Below are 21,712 nucleotides of genomic sequence, written 5' to 3'. Positions count from 1 at the left end.
GCTGCTACAATTTGATCGGAATATTATACATTCTTGAAAAATATTTAGTAGTTGAGTTGTAATATATTTAGATGTATGCGACTCGGTTCTGCTATACCTAAAAATATGTAGCAGAAAATATTTCCTTATTTGCTATAAAATGAATGGTTACACCCATAAAGCTTTTTATTTGCAAATGAGGCTGTCCATATTATATATGTATCGATATTTTTCTATATATGTCGCTAAGCATATATCGATATATCGTTTCCATCCCTAGTAGCGGAACCGATCGGAACCTACTGAAGAAGACGAGAGAGGTGGGGATCCAAGATGAATGGGCCAAGGGCCAAGAAAAAGTAAATAGAAAAATAACAAATAAGTAGATTTTTATATGTTAAACCGTAACTAAAATTATGGATATTATAGGATTAAGATAAACCCAGTTTTCAGTGAATGGTGTCGCTCTATATAAAAGGGAAACGTCCAAATAGCACAAGGCACAACCTATTTTTAACCAAAATTAACAAGTATGATGAATAACCTGCATTTTATATAAATAATCATGGAAAACTTTCCCCCTAAAGACATGGACATGGAGCCGCGTTGATTGTTATTTAATATTTAGAAACTGTAGCTTTAGGTGAGTGAAATATCTTTTTGTAATAGCCTTAGTTTTCAATGCCAGAGTTATAATGTATAAGATGCATATTTGTTTTTATTTCAATTGAAATGTTAGGGGACCATTTAGTTTTAAGTTTGTTTAAGACATAAAATTATAAAAATGTCCTTTAAACTAGCTAAAATTGTAATCAATTTCAAAGGTACTTTATTAGTAAATACAAATATCATCAAATCAAAAATGCTTTATTGTTTCTAACAAAAATTTCTTAACAAAATCATTCAGTTTTTATAATTTCTGACATACCTACAGTTAAGTCAGCCTATAATGAACTCTTTTATAGCAAACCTTCAGTAGAAGCGAACATTTTTTGTCTCACAAAAAATCCTCAAATCACTCCAATGTATTTTTTTTTACTGGTTGATATTTCAAGGGTATTAGTATTAAAATTGGTCATTATAATATTCCTGAACACCATAATAGGCTCTTGCAACAAGTAACATTTTGACAATTCACAGTATAACAGTATCCCTACTTCATCCACATCATTTCTTGGTTACATGCCTGTTTCTATGGACAATGTTCTATTCTTATTTCAGCCGGCTTCCTTTAATATTGTAAGAGAAAAAATTAGTTAAAGTTAAAAAACAGTATGAGTAGAGGTTGCTTTGATATTAATACTAGGATAGGGTCACTACCCAAGTAAAAATTTAGGTTCTAAAAAGGTTATAAATAACTCCTAGAACCTGTTTAAGGAAAATTATTGATTATGCCATTAAGCACCAACAACGTTATTTATTAGCCCGCATAACCTCCTGTAGTAAAAAAAGGCCCAGCCTTAAAGAGGTTGTCGTTGCCAATAGGCTCTGGCCAATGTGAAACCAGATCCCATATTACAGAACCTATATAGCTAATAGAAATAACCTTTATCGAACCCGAAGATGCCTAAAAGTAACCTGTGTAGAACCTGAAAGCTTTTACGCCTACCTGTTTACAACCCTTTAGCAAAGTCCTTTTAGACTTTTAGGTGGTTATATAGTTTGGCCTGTTCGCCGGCTGTTGGCATTTCAGATACATATTGAAGTATTAAAATTTTGCTATTTAGTTTTAAATATGGTATTTCAGAGACACCAAAGTATAACAATCTGACCTTTTAGTTTTAAATATGATACAGCCAGGGTAAAAATAAGACAACGCCAAAATAACAAGCAATTTAAGCAATGGCGATATTTTCAGTAAGTATGACTTTATTTTAGAAAAAAAAATATTATACTGGAATAGATGACCGATTTTCATTGCGCACACCAGTTTCTTGAAAAAGTTGGGTGTAATTTAACTGTAAAACACGCGCGCCTTTGATATCTTACAAATTAAACATTATTCAGTGCCAATAAAAAAATAAAAAATTATTATATTTTTATTTCTGAGATGCTTTAGTGATAATATGTACTTAAATGCTCCAGTATCTTTATATATTATCTAAATTGTTTACATATTACATTATTTCTGCCTGTATTTGAATAGCTTATAAAAATGGAAGGACGCCTAGCAGGGTATGCTTTTAAGCTGCTATAATAACTTAAGTAAGTATCAAAAGCTATGTCGTAAGACAAAAGGCTTAAAAAAATACTAGTGGGTTTTAAAAAAAGCTAAAACAGGGCTAACTAGCATCTTCCAGGACTTATACGCCACTTTTAATAACCAATTAGCTGGCAAAGTCTGGGCAAATTTCAATAAATGGCTTTTAGGCATTTAGTAGGATCTATTGGCATTATTTATATTGTCAATATTTTATTTGTCATATTTACCGGACCAGTTGTAATTGGTTGGAAATTTCGCTTCACTTTTCTTTTAAAATTACCACTTCTTACAATTTTGTGCCAAGACATCCCTGTATTCTAAGAATAAATGACGTAGGATTTAATAGTCGCGACCGTCCGCAAACTGTGTTTTATTATGACTAGTTGGTTAAACCTTATCCCATAAAGTTATCTTATTATCCATATGACTTTTAGCAAGTCCTTTAGGTGTTAAAAAATGCTATATTTTCCGGAATAGGCCGTATAAAGTGCCAAATAGTTAGGCAATTGATTCAAGACCATATGGTTCTGAATAGATAATTTTAATGCTAAAATCGTTCTATATTGGAATTTTGATTTCCAAATTAATGCTGAAATATAACCTTTCTAAAACCTTATTATCTCAAAACCATCAAGCCCTCGTTTATGACCATAACAACGTTATTGTTGACACTTGACTAGAACTAATTAGATTTTTAATTTACCTAAGGTTTCTAGTTCCTATTAGCACAAAATTTAACCTAAATAGTTCCATCAAGCAAGCCAATGACTATTGCAGAACCTTGGTGAGGCTAAAAGGCAACATTAAAAACCAACTGCTTGAGAAAATGTTACTTGGGTAGACCATTAAATGAACAAATAAGAAAAGTTTTGAGTTAGAGGACCTGTAAATCAGTTATACATTTACTTATTTTAAGTACTATAACATTTTTAAAGACAAAAGTCTCAACAATTTTCTCTTATTATGAACAACAAGAAATACGTTACCCTTTATATTTTTTAAAATTTTGCTGATTTTTATAACAAATGCCCAAAATCCCAGTAAATGAACATAAGGTTAATTTTTAATAAGGTTTTTTTAATTATCAAATATTTAAATTATATATACTGCCTTTGGATGATATTGGCTCCGAAATTTTTTCAAAAACAAATTTTCTCTTATACCAAATTTGGTCCACATTTTTGGGCCATCTCCACAAATTTGGTTTTATCTTTTCCATAACGCTGATCTCATATTCTTGGGCACCCTGATCTATATTTTTTATTAAACCTAGATACCTCTTCTTTTAGTAACCTATAACCACAAAGTCTCTCATATTAAAAGCTGCAAATGTGAATACATTATATGATTAAAATATATTTTCCATGTATTTATATGATATAAGAGCAGACACATTATTTATTTACATACTTTTACTGCTTGTTTTGTCAGGCTTCTTCATTTCCACATCTATTTCTTTTTTAACAACTAAAAGCACATAAATATCAACATTATAATTTCTTTTATCCAGTTTTTTATGATTACTAAACTCACCTTTATTTTCTCGAACTTCATCAATAAACTTTTCTGATTCCCCTTCTTTAACAGCCAATTTTAACTTCTTGTTCTGTTTTCTGGCTAACTTTTTATTTTCATCATCAACATCCTGGATCTTGGTCGCTTCCATATCATTTTGTTTTTCTTTAACTAAAAGCGTAATACATTAAATTTCATTTTATTCTAAATTCTTATTAGGTATAGTTAAAATTACCTTGATTTTTTCGAACTCCATTTATCAACTTTTTTGAATCTTCTGTTTTTTCTGGTCCCCCTTCTTTAACAACCCTTTTAAGCTTCTTAGCTAATAAGTTATTGCGTAGGGCATTTGAACATGTTGGCTTCTTTTTTTTGATACACTCTCTTGCTTTGGCCAGTGAAAATGATTTTCCCAAACTTTAACTAAACTTTTATTTTCTGGATTAATGAGAATATTGGATAATATTTTAAACTTCGATTCGCTGCAAGGGAGAGTTTTGGCTGGAATAGCCATACACTCAGATTGGAATTCTCTGTCTTCTATAATAATAAATGCATTGTCAATAATTGTGTCAAGAATTTCTAAACAGTATGATTTTATTTGGGAATTCAAATGCACACCAGGTAATAAAATAGGTGTAATTACATCAATTGCTGGTAATGGTGATGTCTGATAAGTTGGAGGCTCATATAAAACTCCGTCAATTTCAAGGGGCAAGTCGTTTAAAAAGGAATCTGTAAATATATTGCTCTGTATATTCACTGACATGTCATTTATCGCTAAATAACTGGTCAACATTATCGCTACTGTCATTAAAACTTGTTGAGGCACCTGCGTTTTTTTCGCAAAATTGTTTTAAAAGAATCTACACTGTTGGACAAATTTGTGATATTATTGACCTTTAAATAATGGTCCAATACTTTCAAGGAACATTTATAGTCTTCTATTGATAATTCGGTACTGGGTCCTTTCTGAAAGATTTCATTACGCCGAGTCGAAATACACTTTTAATAATCAACTGAGTCAGGGCTTAATGGATAAAGGCCACAAAGTCTGAATCCATTTATAATGGTTTCTGGTTTAGAAAAGCCTTATCAAAAGCTTCTTTAAAGAGGATGCTAAAGTTGTGCCGAGTAATTGGTGTACAACTCTTTTGTTTATGAAGTCGGCACACAGATTTCCATTCAACTTTTAGGGGTCTAAATATACTGACCACAGATGTAAATAGCTCACCCTTTTCCGCGCTTCTCCGCGCTCCGTGCGGAGCTATTTACATCTGTGATACTGACATCATAAGGTTGTAGTATGTGTGTCGAGTTCGGGTATAAAGGATGATTCTGTGTTCCACACAGAATTAATACAGGTTCAAATTATATGTGGGACTTATGTCCATCTATGAAAAGAATTACTGGAAATATAACGCTATTTTCCAAAAGCTAGGGATAAAATATATTCGCAATATATTCAAGAAACGTTGCACTGGTCATCCACCCAGAATCGGACCTTCCAATGGCCCAACCTTTTGGCACCAAAAGAGCTAGCTCTTTAGGAATTCTTTTGTACGGGAAAACAATCATTGGTGGGACTGCCACACGATTAGCAGCATAGTTGCACAGCACTGTAATTGACTCTTTTTCGTTTCCGCCTGCAATCTCATAAAGGTTTTTAAACTTTTTGGAGGACCCTAGAACCAAACCTGACTTCATACACGTTCTTATACCTGTTTCATCCGCATTGAAAATGCGGGCTGGATCAGACATCATCTCTAATACATTTTTGTCAGTTAAGTACTGGATAAGTTCTAAAAACCATTGCCTTATACCATCCTCAGTAACCGCAGCACGAGTTTTGGAAATAATCTCTGTATTTTATTTTAAAATTTGTCGGTGCCTTTGAAGAAAAAGCTTTAACCATTTATCTCCTGGTCTATCATCAGTAAAATTATTTAGTCGTTGAGAATCTTTAAGGACTTTTTGTACTGAGTGCTTAACCTCATTGGAATGCATCGGAAATCCCAATTTGGCTTTTGACAAAATCCAATTAACTAATCTAGTTTCCTTATGAGCGTTCAAGACTGTAGAGGGGCCCATTTTTCGAATATGTGGCACCTTTCCCGTTAATTTGTTATGTAAAGTGGACTTTGGTATGCCATATTTAGAAGAAGCTTTATTTAATGAAATAGTTGCAGCTTGAATTTCACTAATTGCTGCATCCAAAGCTTCCTCCGTGTATTTAAAACGTGAATATTTTGGAGCCGTCTGAAAAATAATTGTCGTCCAATAAATGAACACACTGTTCATTTACTATAATTTAAAAAAAATTAAACCAGTAATTGAACATGCAGGAGTTATTCAATAATAGAAAAGTATTAGGTATAAACTTATTTAAAAAAAAACAATTATGCGTGTGTTAACCTATAAAGTGCATTTCTTATACTTATTTCATAAAATATAACAGCTAAGCAGCCTAGAAAAAAAAATGTTCTTGCTTACCTTAATATTATAAAATAGAGACACAAAATGGTCACGCAGTGACACAGTCACACTTCAGTCGCTTGTTTTAAACTGTTTTGCCAATGCCTAATGGAGGCTAGTGAACGAAGGCTATAAAGAAGATGTGTGCGCAACGTGTTAGAAAGAGATAATAGAACTTTTGCATCAATATTCTTATTTTTCAAGAAAACTCACTGTTCATTTATTGGGTGCTGTTCATTCACTGGTTAAGCGACCCTAGTTCAAGCTTTTATAAAATTTATAGTTGTTGTGTTGAAGACATTAATAAACCAGTGTATTTCTGTTGGTATATTTTTGGATATTCTTAAAAGAGCAAAAGCGGTTTATATATTTAAGGGTAAGGGATCTTGGGATAAACCTACTGCCCAATTTCTTTTCTTCCCATATAGTTTCTAATATTTTTAAGTTCGACCTAATTTGAAAAAAAAACAATCTATTTAAGTACAGACTCTCAATTGAATTTATTTTGTTTACCAGGTTGTCTGTCATAAACAATTATATTTAAATTATTTTATTAGTTATTCTAACAATAAAAAATTGATACAATCAAGCAACTAGAAAACATCTGTATTTGTGGTATCAAATCATGTTACTTACTTTTAGATATAAATTAACAACATTTTCTATTATAAATATTATTACAAAGACAAGAAAAAGTAGACATAATTAAAAAAGTATACATACAAATATATATCAAAAAATGTAAAAAACAACCAACCATGACATTATCTGTGATCAAATGTTCAGACGAAAATCCTCTTCAAATTGATGGAATCCACTATAAGCATGTTCAACACTGTTTTGTAAAATAAACACCTAAGTTTTGGCAACATTTCGACTTAAATAATTCTCTTGGCCTCATTACATATGCTCATTGATATGCTGCATTTTAACTGTGCCATTTGAAGCTTTTACAATAAATTACAATTATAAGTTATAAGACAAAAGTACATTCATTATCAGTGTACTAATTTCTAATCAACTAATAGACCCACTTTTACCATGTGCTTATTGATACAGACACTTTTATTAGTACTATCTTATTATATCTAGGGCCCTTTATATGTATTAATAATTTCTTCCTTCTTTTTCAGAACATACAAGACTTGCAAAAAGAAAACAAGCACAAAACCCTATAATTATTTAATTGGAACCTTGGTAGCAGTAAGATGTCATGCATTTATATGTAATATTATTGTGATCTAATAATTGTTAATGATTAATAGAGTTCCATAGCCCTTATTTCAGTACCTATATAGCAAATAAAAGAAGTTACTACCCAATCAAATATATAGTTCGCTATACCTATAGATAAGTGTCAGGTAAGTGATATCATACTGTAATTAATATAAATTTACAAATCTAGTTGTGATTGTTGACAAATTATGTTCGTACATACAGTTGTGCAAGTCGCATGTGCTTTTGAATAGTACATTTTTGGTTTTGGTATATTGATCAACCATATGTGGTCAAGGAATATTTATTAAACTGTAGAATATACCTACAGTGAATGCTCCCATAAGCGGACACTCATGGTTCTGTAACTTTTGCCTGCTTATGGGAGGTGTCTGTTTAAAAGAGAGTATGTGAGTATAGAGTATAAATAACGGGGTATATAATCATGAGGAGAATGAAATAGAAACTCTCCACATTTTTAAAGTATGTATTTATGCTATATATGTATATGTATGTATACGCATACAAAAACGTAAATGTTTGTCTGACGAAATCTTTCGCTGAAGGAGACGCACTTTTCGTAATAACTTTCTAAATTTTTTAAATGTTGAAATGCAGTGAAATCATCTTTAGCAAATTTTTTCAATATAGAAATATGATTTAGAGCTTTCCCATATGAATTTATAGTTATTTTGAACCTCTTAGTGAGTCCACCAGTTCCACTTTTTCTTCTGAGTCGTTTGGACTACCATATTCAAGTTGGCCTGTTGTTATGTTATTGTCTAAGGCCAGAAAATCATCTACTTTCTTTTTCCAAGTCGCTGGTAGATCCTTAATAGCAACGTTTTTTAAAGCACGGGGACGAGCCGCTTTCCCGATCACAATCAAATCGCATTTTTCACCGGCCATAATTTGCACAGAATAAAATGGTTAGTCTATCTTTAGACAACTTTCCACCCACACATGTTTCTCCTTTAAGAGACAGAGTTTTGTCGGGCAATGCGCTAAAAAAAAGTCCACTTTCATCTGCGTTGTACACGTCTTCTGGTTTGTAGCCAAGCAACATGGACGGAAGTTTCTCCGAAAATTGTGACACATCAACTTGATTTACTGCAGCAGCTTCGCCAGATATGCATTTGAAATTCACACTATGTCTCGTGTGGCGAAAATCGGGGAAAAGCCGGCCATAAATAGTAGTAGTGCTGATATGAACCACAAACATATTTAATCATAAGAAAATGTTAAAACTAAGATAACACGTTCATTTTAAACATTTTTTTAAATCCCCCCCGCCCCCCTTGGGTTCATTTATTGCATTACATAGGCGCTGCGTAAGTACGAATTTCCTTAAAAAAATGTCAGAATGTTATTATTTCAACAATTTTTCAGTTAAGAGTTTAAAATTCATAATACGGAAAATTTTTGAAATAAAATTCAAAATGTTGAGACTTTTGATACTATAAGTACCTGAGTTTAATAAAATTTCTTATTATAAATTACTAAGTAAAGTTGTGATTTGTTTGTTTTTGTGCTATTTAATTTTATAAGTAACTTTTGCTTTGTGTGTAAAAATAAGCAATTAAAATACATGTTAAGAGTAATATATTTAAGTATGTAAAGTATATACAGAGCTTACTTAACAATAACTTTGTAATAATAGTAAAGCCTAACCTATCTTAATAATAATTAAAATCAATCAATATCTTCACTATCACTTTCATCAGCAGAAATTGTTGGTTCATCAAAAAATGCCAAAACTTCTAAAGGGTACTGTTTAAGCTTTTTAGCAGATGATTTTTTCATATTGGAGATTAAAGGATCAGAAGATATTAAGAGATTACAAAATATATCTTCCATGTTTTGTTTTCTTGAAAACTTCCGTACATGAAATGCTCTGAATCTTTTAATATCTTTATTTCTTGATTCCTGGGCTTCTTCGCCAAGTTGCCCGATTGGAACCAAAAAATATGATATTATATCAGAACTGTGCATTAAGATTTTATACACGGAAGTTGGCATATTGTACCACGGATACAATTCTACAAATTTTCTGGCCGTATCATGACAGTAATCCTTAAAACTATCGATTTTAATATGAAAACCACTAGAAATTGTTAATAAAATTACTCTGAATCTAAATATCAAATCTTGATTAATGCCTGTAATTTCCGAAGCTTTAGCAGCATTCTCAAAAAAACGGCGAGCAGTGTTGCCGTCATTAGTACTTCCAAAACCAGGTTTTGGTCGGTCAACCAATAGTCCCATTTCTTTAAAAAATAAGTCTTGGATTCGTTTTTTGGCATTTGCAAGTTTTGGCACTTGCCATTGCTTAAATTCCATCTTATAAGATAGATGCAGCAAACACTCAAAAAAACCGAATCCAAGCATGTAAAGATGACAAACCAAATTGAAATCTAGATTCGTCAGCAATTTTCTGTTTGTTTTAAAACCTTATCGATATTGTTAAAATCTTTGGATGTTAGATTACACAAATAGCATCTCTGAGTTGAAGTATTTTCAGTAACAGCATTACACAATTTGCCATCTATCATTGTAAAATATAAAATGTGTTTTAAAAATACATTGTTTCCTTGAATATCAAGCTTTGTTGGTTGCAAATCTGAAATTTGTTGGTCCAAATATTGCTTTTCTCTCACTGATAACTCTGTTGTTTTATGCCTAAACTGGACTCTAAGAGGTCTACAGAATCGTGTGGAAGAAGTTCTGGGATTTTCCCAGATTACAAACTTATCTTTTGATTTCGCCGTTAATGAGCTGAATTGGTACCATTGATGTTAAAAAGATATTAGCATCTGAAATATTGGACTCTGCAAACTGCTGTTTGTATTGACTCATCCCAGAACTCCCGTCACACCCCTATTTGCAAATTAAATTTAAATTATTATATTTTTCTTGGTTTAAAGAATTTAAAACTTCTTTTAGGGACTCAAATAACCTTAAAGATGTATGATCCAGCAAACTTTGAAGAGGCACTTCAGCAACATCCTCAGAAATATTTAGGTTTTCTGGGTAGCACTTTTTTTTTGCGGCAGTTATTGACTCATAATTAGGATAAAGAGTTGACCTATGGCTTTTTGCCGAATTTCTTAATAAGATTGTATTGAAATTTTGTCAATTTAGCCTCTACAAAAAGCGATAAGGCTTCGTCCGCTGAAAATGGTATTTCACATTCTTTTTCAAGAGATTTTTTATATTTTGATGCACGGGTTGGTGATGAGAATGCAACATTTTTTAACACATCTGCTTCATCCAGTTTACCTTCGGACCTAAACTTCATTTGAGCAGCAAATGTTAGTTCTTCAGGGCTTCGATCTGCTCGCATCTGTTCAGTTCTTCTTCTTTTTGATCGGTCACTTAAATCTAAAAATCCAGTGAATGGCCTCCCTCTACTCGATAGAGTTGTATCCTGCATTTCGGCTGGTTGAGCTTCATTCATTGCAGAAGAAAATTCCAACTTAATATTTAACCAATCTCGATTTTTATTTTCAAATGCAGTTTTATTTCTTGATGCTGATGACCATTTTGTGTCATATTTCTCGATGAATTTATATATGACTTTTGAAGACTCTTCTGACAAGCGTTCAACTCGCATGGTAGAGGTCACTTTTTCTGCCAAATAACGGCACTGCTCCATTCTTTTCTTGGACTGACAAATTCCTAACCAACTGACTGGTTTCTTTTAAACCAAGCAGATTTTGTTGCTGTCCCTGAAATAATAAGTAATTTTGTTAATTATTTTTCATAAGATTTTGCCATTTAAAATTGGTTGCCATATTGAATTTTAAACCCATATGGCAATTTTTTTATTTCTATATTAAATTTTCTATTAAATGATATTTTATTTTATAAAAATTAATTTATTCTTCAAGTTAGTAGCAGAAAATTATTTCTTGCGTTTTGGACCTACAATAGCATTTTATACGAATTTGGACCCGGACTACAAATCTTTAAAAATATTTTTTCGTCAAGATCGCAAATTATCGCAGCAACTTAAGATTGGATCTTACAAAGGACTTATTAAGCAATAATTTAAAACTAATTTAAATTCGGGAAATTACGCGAAATCATACTTTTAGTTTAGCAGAAGATCAGAAATTTAAATTTTTAAAAAAAATTAACTGTTAACTTTTCCAAAAATTAGTAATAAAAAAAAGTAAAGAAATATTTTTAATTAATATAATTTTTAATATTCTACTAACCACTAGCAATAGGCTCCATTGCTGCTTTACAAAATTTTCACCCACACTTTGCCGAAAAACTAAATTTAAATTACTAGTTTTTACAGGCGCTTTTGAATCACAATGAAATAGTCTCCACGAACATCAACTTTCAACTAAAATATTTCTGCAAGTGACAAGACGAAAAACAAAAGGGTAATTGTTTATTATACCCAGGTAACTAGGTATTAATCAGGTAATTAGATATTAACGCCGGAACCAGCGTGCTATTCATGCATATTATTTTGGAAAACAATGATTTTTTGAAAACAATTTCTAATTGGTAAGTTATGTAGGGTGGGTGGGGGGTGGGGGGGCAAGAGTAGGGTTAATAAAAAACTTTTTTTTTTGCATAAAATAATTGCCTGATAAAAAAATGCTTTTTAAAAAAATTATAAGTGATAAAAAGTCTATATTTTTTGTATCTATACTTTTCTCACATAACCTTAAGGTTTTCGAGTAAAACGTGAAAAAATCCTATTTTATTTCTCGAAAGCAATGCATAGCATCGCTATGAAACTTGCAGTAATGGTACCATTTTTTTATGGCCTATTAGTGGAAATTCAGTTTAAAATATATAATAAAATTTAATATTAAAAAAATATATTAATTAAAGGATAAAATGGCTGCCCCAAACCGGGACGGTCGCAGCAGTTCAGCGTCGTCACACAGCGGCAACACAATTCCACCCCATCGAGGTTCGATACGCACCCCGAAACGTCCCAGACCCCAAACCTCCTCCGTCTATCTGGAGGACAAAAACACCGACTTCTCCTGTCCGATCTGCTTCAATCTGATCGAGGAGGCGCACATTACCAAATGCGGGCACACGTACTGTTTCGAGTGCATCAAAAAATCGTTGGAACAGTCGAAAAAGTGCCCGAAATGCAACGCCGCGCTCACTACCGACGACGTCTTTCCCAACTTCCTACTGAACGATCTCATAAAAAAACACAAACTAAGGACTAACGGTTACGAGGGCATCGCGCGGGACAGTTCCGGTGAGTTTAGCGGTAGCGCGGACGGTCTACGCGACTTCGTCACTTCAGAGTCGCAAAATTTAACGTTACCGGACGTGAACGTTATGCTCGAGGTGCTCACTCAGCGGAAACAGCTACTGGAGGCGGAGTCTTGTGCCGCGCAGAATCGATTGTTGTTGGAATTCTTGAAACATTTGTTAAAGCAGAAGAAGGAGCGGCAGAATCAGATTGCTAACGAGATTACTATTATAGAGCGGGATATTGATGAGGTAAGTCATTATATTGTTTTTCAATGACAAGAAAGATTTTAATTGATTGCTAAGTTTTGAACATATCGTTAAAATATTACGAGCTCTTAAATAACACGTTCTTCTATTGTATTTGTTGATAAAGCTTCTTACAATATAAAATAGGAACATAAATCAATCCATTACTAACACATAATTAAAAATGGTGTATTACAGATGTGAACTCTAAGATTAACCTTAAAAAAATAGACAATAGTGGGTTTAAGATAATAATATTACAAATTCCAACCTTTACAAAAAATTATTTATATTCTTTTATCGTATTCCTAATTATCTTTAAAAAAATTCTGTTATGCTATAAAAGGACTTGCTTCTAAGAAGTTCGATTAAAGATTTTTTAAAGAGAGGAGGACTTGTAGAGACTTTTATGCAATTTGGAATATGGTAAAAATGTTTTATCCTTAAATAAGTCAAAGTCAAAATATACTTTATTTGCTAAGTTTAGAAACTTGTGCTAAAAGGTTCCTCTTAGAACAGCAGTCCCTCCATGCAGTGAGTTTTGTCTATAATAAACTGACAGTGGTACATACTCATCAATACAAAAACTTTCATTAGGTCTAAGCCAATGTTCTGTTAATATAACAATGTCAGGAAAATAAAAATTAGCAAGCAGAAGTTGAAGCTCATCCACCTTATTCCGAAGGGATTGAATATTTAATAAAAATGCACTACAATGCTTTAAGTTTGTTATTGCAGTTGAATGAAAGGGAGCTTGAACCTCTACGGTCTCATCTATAAAAAAGAGTCAGAACCAGTCACACGCTCAGACGCAGTTCCCACGCTTTCGACAAAATTAGGTGATCTATTTAGTTTTAGATGCTTAGAATTATACAGTGGGTTAAGAAAATATTTTTTTATGTGGCCATGTAGTATACAAGCCAAATCAGCAAAATGATTAGCATAATTGCATTCAAGTATTCGACTTAGGTCAATGTTGTTTTTATGGAAAGCTTTATATAATGACAGATTACTATTATATACAACACTGCAACTTGGTCCAAAACAAGGGCTTTTCATAACGAGGAAAGTAGTGTTTTTACAGGGAATGATAAAATCGTTAATAATAGATTTAGGAGAATATGTTCCGTTCAACCACAAGATCACTAAATCGTTCTTGGTAAAATTGGAAGCAAGAGCTGAAGCAGTTAGTATCAAATCACGAGTCAAGCAATCAGGTTTTAGAAAATATTGAATGTTGTACACATGTCCTATTTTGTTACGTAAAAGCTTAAGAAACAATCTATTACATTTTCCAGCTACAAACAGAAGCTTTGGACGAAAATCATCATGTTTATGGAGTGTTCTGAAATAATCGATTCAATTAGGTTTTAACACGTTGACTACCGGATGTATATCAGAACTTGGGTCAGGTGCGCCGGGAGTGTTTTATTAATTTAGTTTTCTAATAAGTAGATTTTAGATCCAAATATAGTAGTAAGAGACACTTTTTTTTGTATTTGACCTTGTTTAGAAGCATGTATAATATGTATACATGCGGCGCAGTATTATTTTTAATCAATCTGCGCCGTGTGTGTAAATACTATACACAACCGCTAAAATTTATACATATGCCTGTCCAGGTAAACCACCAATATGTGTTGAATGTTTTTTTGTAATTCATAAAGCCAAATTAAAGTAATAAAGGGGTTTTCCATATTTTTATCAATTATGCCATTTTTTTCCATAATGTTTTAAATATTTGGTGTATTTTTCCATTAGTTTAGAAGTAATTTTTAGTTATCACCTTCTATTTTTTTTTAATAAAACATTTTCCAATTTACTTTATGTTACATTTCCTAACCTAAAATGCGGTATTTTCTTACTAAAAAACAAAGAAAATCCTATCCAATTTAGACCCGCATTATTGGGCACTTTTTTGCAATGCAAAATTTAAAACAGCTATATTTCCAAAAAATAGATAAATATTTTCACGCCAATCACATTATATGTTAGTCCTACGTCGGAAAAATAGAGAACCCATAAGAAATACACGTAATGTGTGCGTAAATCTGCCTGCAGTCATCAATAGAACAATGTATATATTTTATACACATGGCGCCAGTGACACACACGCTGTGTATAATATATATACACATGGCAGTCAACGTGTTAATTCCAACTGAGCATATGTCATTAATGCCTGTGTAAAACTTAGACTTAGCACTTCCGACCTCAACACATTAATATTCTATGAAGTTAAGTTGTTCAACTGGTTTCAGGTAATAGAAAAATTAAAAGAAGTGCATAGCAAATGCCCGACCCTCGAGGACGTGGAGAGGGCGGCCGCCGGCGTTTCCGAATCGGATGCTTCAACTGTTAGTGCCATGAAAAAAGAAATGATTGAAATGATAGACAGTATAGGAACGTCTACAGGTAGATGTTTTAATCCTTATTAATCTCCTGTGACTATTTAATTCGTTTTATATTTAGGTCGTAAAAAAGAACCCGCATCCGGTGAAAGCTCCTCCCAACCAGCTTCCTCGCTCGCCATACGTCGTCGGCGCATGCACGCCTACTTCGAGGACTTTGTCGACTGTTACTTCTCGGTGAGATCCAAGGATCTGATGTTCGGCAAAGAATCGCACGAGAAATCGAAAAGTGCCTCCGAGCCGAACGCCGCCTTGGATCAGTTCCGAGAGAGTCTGATCAAGTTCTCCGCTTACAATAATCTGAGGGTGCTCACCTCCTTAAACTACTCGAACGATTTGTTCAATAATTCCACGATCGTATCGAGCATAGAATTCGACAAGGACAATGAACTGTTTGCGATTGCCGGTGTGACTAAGAGGATAAAGGTGTTTGATTATGGGGCGGTGATGAAGGACGTCGTAAGGATTCATTATCCTTGTTTGGAGATGACGTGCCGCGCGAAGATTTCTTGTTTAAGTTGGCACAGTTATCATAAGAGCACGATGGCATCCAGCGATTACGAAGGAACGGTCACGATATGGGATGCATCCACGGGACAGAGGACTAAAACGTATCAGGAACACGAGAAAAGGTGCTGGAGCGTGGATTTTAATTGTGTGGACACTCGGTTAATTGCTTCAGGTAAGAATAAAATTCAAAATCGCTCGAGTGTATATCGGGTGTTTCAAATTCTACCTTTAATATGGCGATCTCAGATTCTATTAGAGATACGAAAGTGGTTAAATTATTGAGCTTAACAATATGCCGTTTTAAAAACTTCCGCATGGTTCGGAAGATATTCGAAAAAATATGAAATTTTGAAAAATAGATTTTATTTTTTTCTGAGCTTATTTTTTATCCAGTTTTGACGACGTTTCGTCTTTTGCCTATCATCTTTGATTTTAACTATCATCAGGCTTGTTTTGTCATATAGGCATCATTTTTGCATTTTTTAAATATTTGCAAAATTTCGTTTTTAATAATATATCACAAGTAATATTTATTTTTTGTAAAAATCCGAATTTTTGGAAAAAATTTAATTTGTCGCAGTATACTGTGCTCAATTTTCGTAAGACAGTGCAAAAAGCAAAGCAAAAGTACTAAATTCATCCTGAGCCATCGTACTTAACTACTAAACTGATTAAAAAACATATAACTCTTCTTAAACTTGAAAAGTCTATTAGATTCTGGCAATTATTTAATATGTTGTCGTTTATGTATTTATTCATCATTTTCATTGTTAGCTTGTTGAAATATGTAATAAATACAATTTATGATTTCGAATTTCTTGTACGTTTTTTTAAAAATTTATTATATACTTTACGCATTTTTTTCGACTGATCTAAATTAAGAAATATTTCGACTTGTGAAGTTATATGATTTCTAAAAGGAAATTAAAATCATCTGAATTTAACCCATTTTTTTATTAAACATTTGTTTAGTGTACTTCAAATAAGCAGGCAAATGTGGAGAAAAAACAAGAAATGTATACATTTGAAAAAAAAGAACACTCCCTTATGAGGGACATTATGCTAAAAATAATAAAATAAAAATTCTGAAAATATTCTGATAATCAGCAAAAAATGTATTCTTTGATATGCCTATTTAGTGTGATAAGCCTTGAAACATATTTTGGGGTGTAAGCCCGCATTACTTTTTACGCAAACAAAATTTGCCTTTTTTTTGCAAAATGCTCAGAATATTCCACCAAATGATTGATATTATCAAATCTAACATCCAGCGGTAACGTTGGTCTTAATTTCCCTTTTACAGACTTTACGCCATATGAATGCAGCAAAGCTAGGGCTATATTTCTTCGAAATATAACTAAAGAAGAACTTATTGGATCCTCACAGTGAATTATTCTCATAAGTAGCCACGCATTTACTATGGACACATCAAAAAGATAGGCAAAAATTGGCCACCACCATTTTCTTTGTCTTATTCGAGTCCTCTAGTTGGCAACCGTGTTGTCTAATTTATCTACCCCACCCATCCCTCTATTAAAAATATATATTTTGCCTGGCTGTAGAACATTTACCTTAGATGTACGAGGTTACTCAAACTTCAACTTCTTACTCAACTTCAAAACTCTCAGCTAACTGAGAAATTACAACTATCAGGCTACAAAATAAATAAGTTGATCTCAGAAAACCATTCTCTTAATGAGCAGATCGCGGACCTAAATTGTAAACTCGAGGGAAGAATGAACGAAATCATAGCCCTTACTAACAAAAATGCCAAGCTCGAAGAGCGCCAGGCGGTGCAGGGGGGGGGGCTGGCTAGCGACAAAAACACAAGCGAACAGAAAAAGAAAAGAACCAAGGAAGACGCGGGCATGTCTCCGCCTTCACAAGACGGTGACATGCCGGCTTCGCAACCGGTTAACCCTGGGAAAAAAATAAACAGGGAGTCAGTCCCCTCAACATCGGCGGACCCAAAACCCATCCAAATCCCCACTGAAAATCCCACTCTCAAAAGAGACCCTTTATATATGCCCCTAAATAACCTCTTCTTAGCTGGTAAAGGGAAGAGTGTTGATCCTAACATCATTAAAGTACCCAAGGTAGTGTAAGAGACGCTAAAAACAGGGCCGCAAAATATAAATTATTTTGTGAAAACAAAATTAACATTTTAAAAGGAAGAGGGAATGGAATTCCATTCCTTCTTCCTTAAAGAGGACAGAAAATTGAACGTTATACTGAAGGGACTGGATCAGAACTTCAAACTGGAAGAAGTGGAGGAGGAACTCAGAATGATGGGGTTCGAGTCTGAAGAGCTGGGTTGGTTTAAAGCCGGCCCAGCTCGCCGAAGGCCCACGGACCTCATCAGGTTCCTCGTCCCTAAAACGCAGGAGGCCGTGTTTGAAATTGAAAGCATATTAAGTATTAGAGTCCGTGTTGAGCGCTTAAGGACTCACACAATAGAAAACAGGAAGCAAATTGGGCAGTGTTATCGCTGTCAGGAATACGGACATGTCATGAGCAATTGCAACGCAAAGCCGCGTTGCCATAAATGCAAAGAGCCAAAGGAGGGCACTACAAAATCGCATATTAAACGTCTCGAGTTTTCAATCAATAACAACAGCCTTTTAAATCTTCTAAGTTTGCCTGAAGGGATGTTGGAAAAAAAATCGACACCCTGATGGCAAAACTGGAAAAACTAAACTCAAACTCAGAGCCGAGATCGAAGTCCCCACACTATCCGTTTTTTTTCCTTCTTGGGTGCTCAAATCCTAAAACCCATCCGCACTAACCACAAAACCCCACATAAAACCCAAACCTAACGTCAAAAACCCAAACATCATCCAAAACACCGATAAAGACTGATACGTTCACTCCTCCGCCCGACCTTTTCTCACCAGCCAACAGTTCCGTGGTCTGAGGGGGCGTGGTCTGCTTCGCAGGCTCGCGTCCAATAACATCTCCCCCAGACCTCATAAATACAAGCAACCAAACCTTAACCCGACCAGTCGGTTCCTATTCTCCGAGTGAGTCACAAGTCCAAGCACCTAGATGCGACCCAGAATTATAAAAAGAAGGCGCCTAATCTCGACAAAGGATCTACTTAAAAGACCGGCAAGAGCAGTAAAAGCTAGCCCGGATGGACAGTGTATAACATCATTACCTTAGATTTAGTTTCTTTGCTGTAACATGGAGCTGTTTTGTTTGCAGATACGTCAAAATTTGAAGCAGCTGCTACAAGTTTGTTGTCCTTCTATTGAACAACTACAACATCTTGACATGCAGACTTATGACAGGAGCCTCTTTTTTCAGTTTTCCATTCTTGCTTTGACCTTAGTGGGCTATTTTCTACTCGATTTTCACGTAAAGTACCTGTGGCACAGTAACCATTCTGAGACAATGGACTAAGTAATTTTAACGAAGTAAAATAATTATGAAAGTAAAATTATTAAAATTAAGACCAACCGAATCGATACCACGAGATCCTCATGAAAACAAACTAAGTAGGCACTGCTGAATAGAGATGGGTCGTATTCACTTAGAATTAAATTATTGACTTTTGAAATAAACTGTTTGCTGTTTTTGACTGAAAAACATTCATAAGATAATTTTAATGTCTCCAATTGCTTTACTAAAAACTTTGAAATATTGGAGTAAGTTGGAGATCATTTAGTGGAGCCAATTAATTAATCTCATTTTATGTCTTATGGACTTTTGGTAAATAAAATCATTTTGGAATTGTTGGATTTGAAAGTTGTAACTTGAATTTAACGCTTTTTTAACCTGCGAGATCATTTGTGACCTTTCGCCGGTTTAATTCCAGCTTCCTCAGACACTGCAATAAAAACTATCATTATTATTAATTTTCAGGGTCGGACGACGCAAAAGTAAAACTCTACTCCCTAAACGAAGAGCACTCGGTGGCCACCCTAGAAGCGAAAGCGAACGTCTGCTGCGTAAAATTCAACCCGAAAAGCTCCTCCCAGTTGGCTTTCGGTAGTGCGGACCATTGCGTCCATTACTACGACCTTCGTAACATGAAAGAAGCGGTACACATCTTCAAAGGCCACAAGAAAGCGGTCAGTTACGTGAAGTTCCTTAGCGGAGAAGACATCGTGTCCGCCTCGACCGATTCCCAATTAAAATTGTGGAGCATTAAGACGCCTCACTGCCTAAGGTCCTTCGTAGGGCACACGAACGAGAAAAACTTCGTCGGTTTGGCCACGGACGGCGATTATATCGCATGCGGGTCCGAGAATAATTCCCTGTACGTATACTATAAAGGTTTAAGTAAAAAACTGTTCCAGTATAAATTCGAAACTGTCGAGGGGGTTTTAGAGGTCGAGAGGCGGGATGACGACTCGAACGAGTTCGTTTCGGCGGTTTGCTGGAAACAGCAGTCGAATGTGGTATTGGCCGCGAATAGTAGAGGAGTTATTAATATTATGGAACTAGTCTGAAATTGGATAAAGATATTTTTTGGTTTATAGTCATAAAATCGTGTCTGTATATTAATGAAAAAGTGAAATAGAAACGGTGATTAAATTGGTCAGTTTTTTATTTGGTTATGCCTTTAATTTTCCTACCTTTCCCTAATTCTTTTAATATCTCTTATTTTTTTAAAACTTATTTCACTTTTTACCGCTGGGTTTGATATTTTTACAACTATCTTACTGTAACGATTTTGTAATCGCCAAAAACGGTATTGAAACAAACTGATTTCTCCGTTATTTCGGGCATCGCACGACGTCTCGAAAGTTATAGCTGGAATCTTCCGGAACAGCGTGCTACCGAATATACACTACAGGATGTCATTGAAATGATGTAAAAAAAATCGGGGAGTGATGGTACTCCTAAAACTGTTAAAAAAAAAGTTCTTACAAATGAATCGCGTATTTCAGAAACCCCAAATATCCATTTTAACAAAATGTTGAGAAATTAAAAAAAACTTTATTTCAAGAAATATTTTTAATAACCCGTTATGCTTTTATGATAAAATAATAGAGGAGAATGTTGTTTAATTAGTTTGCATAAAAAAGTACTAAAATTTAGCTTCATACATATTTTTGGGGTTTCTGAAATATACATATTTTTTAAAGATTTTAAAATAATAAAACATGTGTTACATTAATATTTATTCAAAAACATGGGCATAAACAACGGTTAAAGAATAAAATATCTTTAGTAATCAATCATCTGGTTGATCGTTTCATTTGAATCTCCTTCCCATGTAGGCAAATTAAAAATTTCACTGTAAAAGTCTTTGACTTGTTCATTATCTGGTAGATACTTTTCAAGTTTTCTCAAATCTTGCATCTTCTTAATATTTGGGGTACGCTTTTCTTGTAGGAAAACTGATAATTTCCTTGTTGCTATTTCATAGCCAAACAGAATAGTTTTGCAAGCCATCTATGTACTCTTTTGTAACAACAACTCCATCGTGTTCACCTGAATGAATAAAATAATGTGTCGAAAGTTGGATATTTTAAAAGCAATCTTTTGATCTCTTGGAATATTTCTGCCCAAAGATTCATTAGAAAGCATCGTCTTTTTAAAATAGGTGGGCCACCAGCCTTTAAAGTTCAATATGTCACCAGAATTCGGCAAAACTACAGTAAAACGGTTCAAACTCTTGTTAGATGTTATGATAAGCTCTACATAGCTGTTGACTGTGTTTTTAATAAGTCTGTCTATCATAAGCCTTATCATTTTATATTAACTTTTAGCAATGGTAAAGAAAAAACTTTAAATTTTGTACAGTTCTTCTATGACTTTAGAAATGCAAATTATTTGGGTGTTAATAGTTATTTGTGTGGAGTTGATTGGGACCATGTTTTGAATGTAATTAATATTGATGATGCGGTTTCAGAGTTCTATCATATATTGAATATGGCTATAGCTTTGTTTGTGCCTCTTAAGAGATTCA

General features: G+C 33.8%; 1 protein-coding gene across 1 annotated transcript; it reads left to right on the top strand.

Moving 5' to 3' along the window:
- The first annotated feature begins 344 nt into the window (after positions 1-344).
- On the top strand, positions 345-20,333 carry LOC126750605 (E3 ubiquitin-protein ligase COP1-like). The gene is made up of 6 exons (XM_050460256.1): positions 345-622; positions 7,306-7,533; positions 12,242-12,874; positions 15,133-15,286; positions 15,344-15,964; positions 19,657-20,333. Exons 3-6 carry the CDS (start codon positions 12,248-12,250, stop codon positions 20,244-20,246), a joined length of 1,992 nt encoding a protein of 663 aa, XP_050316213.1. The 5' UTR covers positions 345-622; positions 7,306-7,533; positions 12,242-12,247; the 3' UTR covers positions 20,247-20,333.
- The last annotated feature ends 1,379 nt before the right edge of the window (positions 20,334-21,712 follow it).

The sequence above is a fragment of the Anthonomus grandis genome, chromosome 2 (genome assembly GCF_022605725.1).
Source record: "Anthonomus grandis grandis chromosome 2, icAntGran1.3, whole genome shotgun sequence".
Classification (NCBI taxonomy): domain Eukaryota; kingdom Metazoa; phylum Arthropoda; class Insecta; order Coleoptera; family Curculionidae; genus Anthonomus; species Anthonomus grandis.
The sequence above is the reverse complement of the archived record's forward strand: the minus strand, read 5'-3'. Positions and strand labels throughout refer to the sequence as shown.

Coding starts and splice junctions, on each gene's coding strand:
- LOC126750605 (XM_050460256.1), top strand. CDS start 12,248: ATGGCTGCCCCAAACCGGGACGGTCGCAGCAGTTCAGCGTCGTCACAC. Junction 12,875..15,132: donor TAGAGCGGGATATTGATGAG/GTAAGTCATTAT, acceptor AACTGGTTTCAG/GTAATAGAAAAATTAAAAGA. Junction 15,287..15,343: donor CAGTATAGGAACGTCTACAG/GTAGATGTTTTA, acceptor TTTTATATTTAG/GTCGTAAAAAAGAACCCGCA.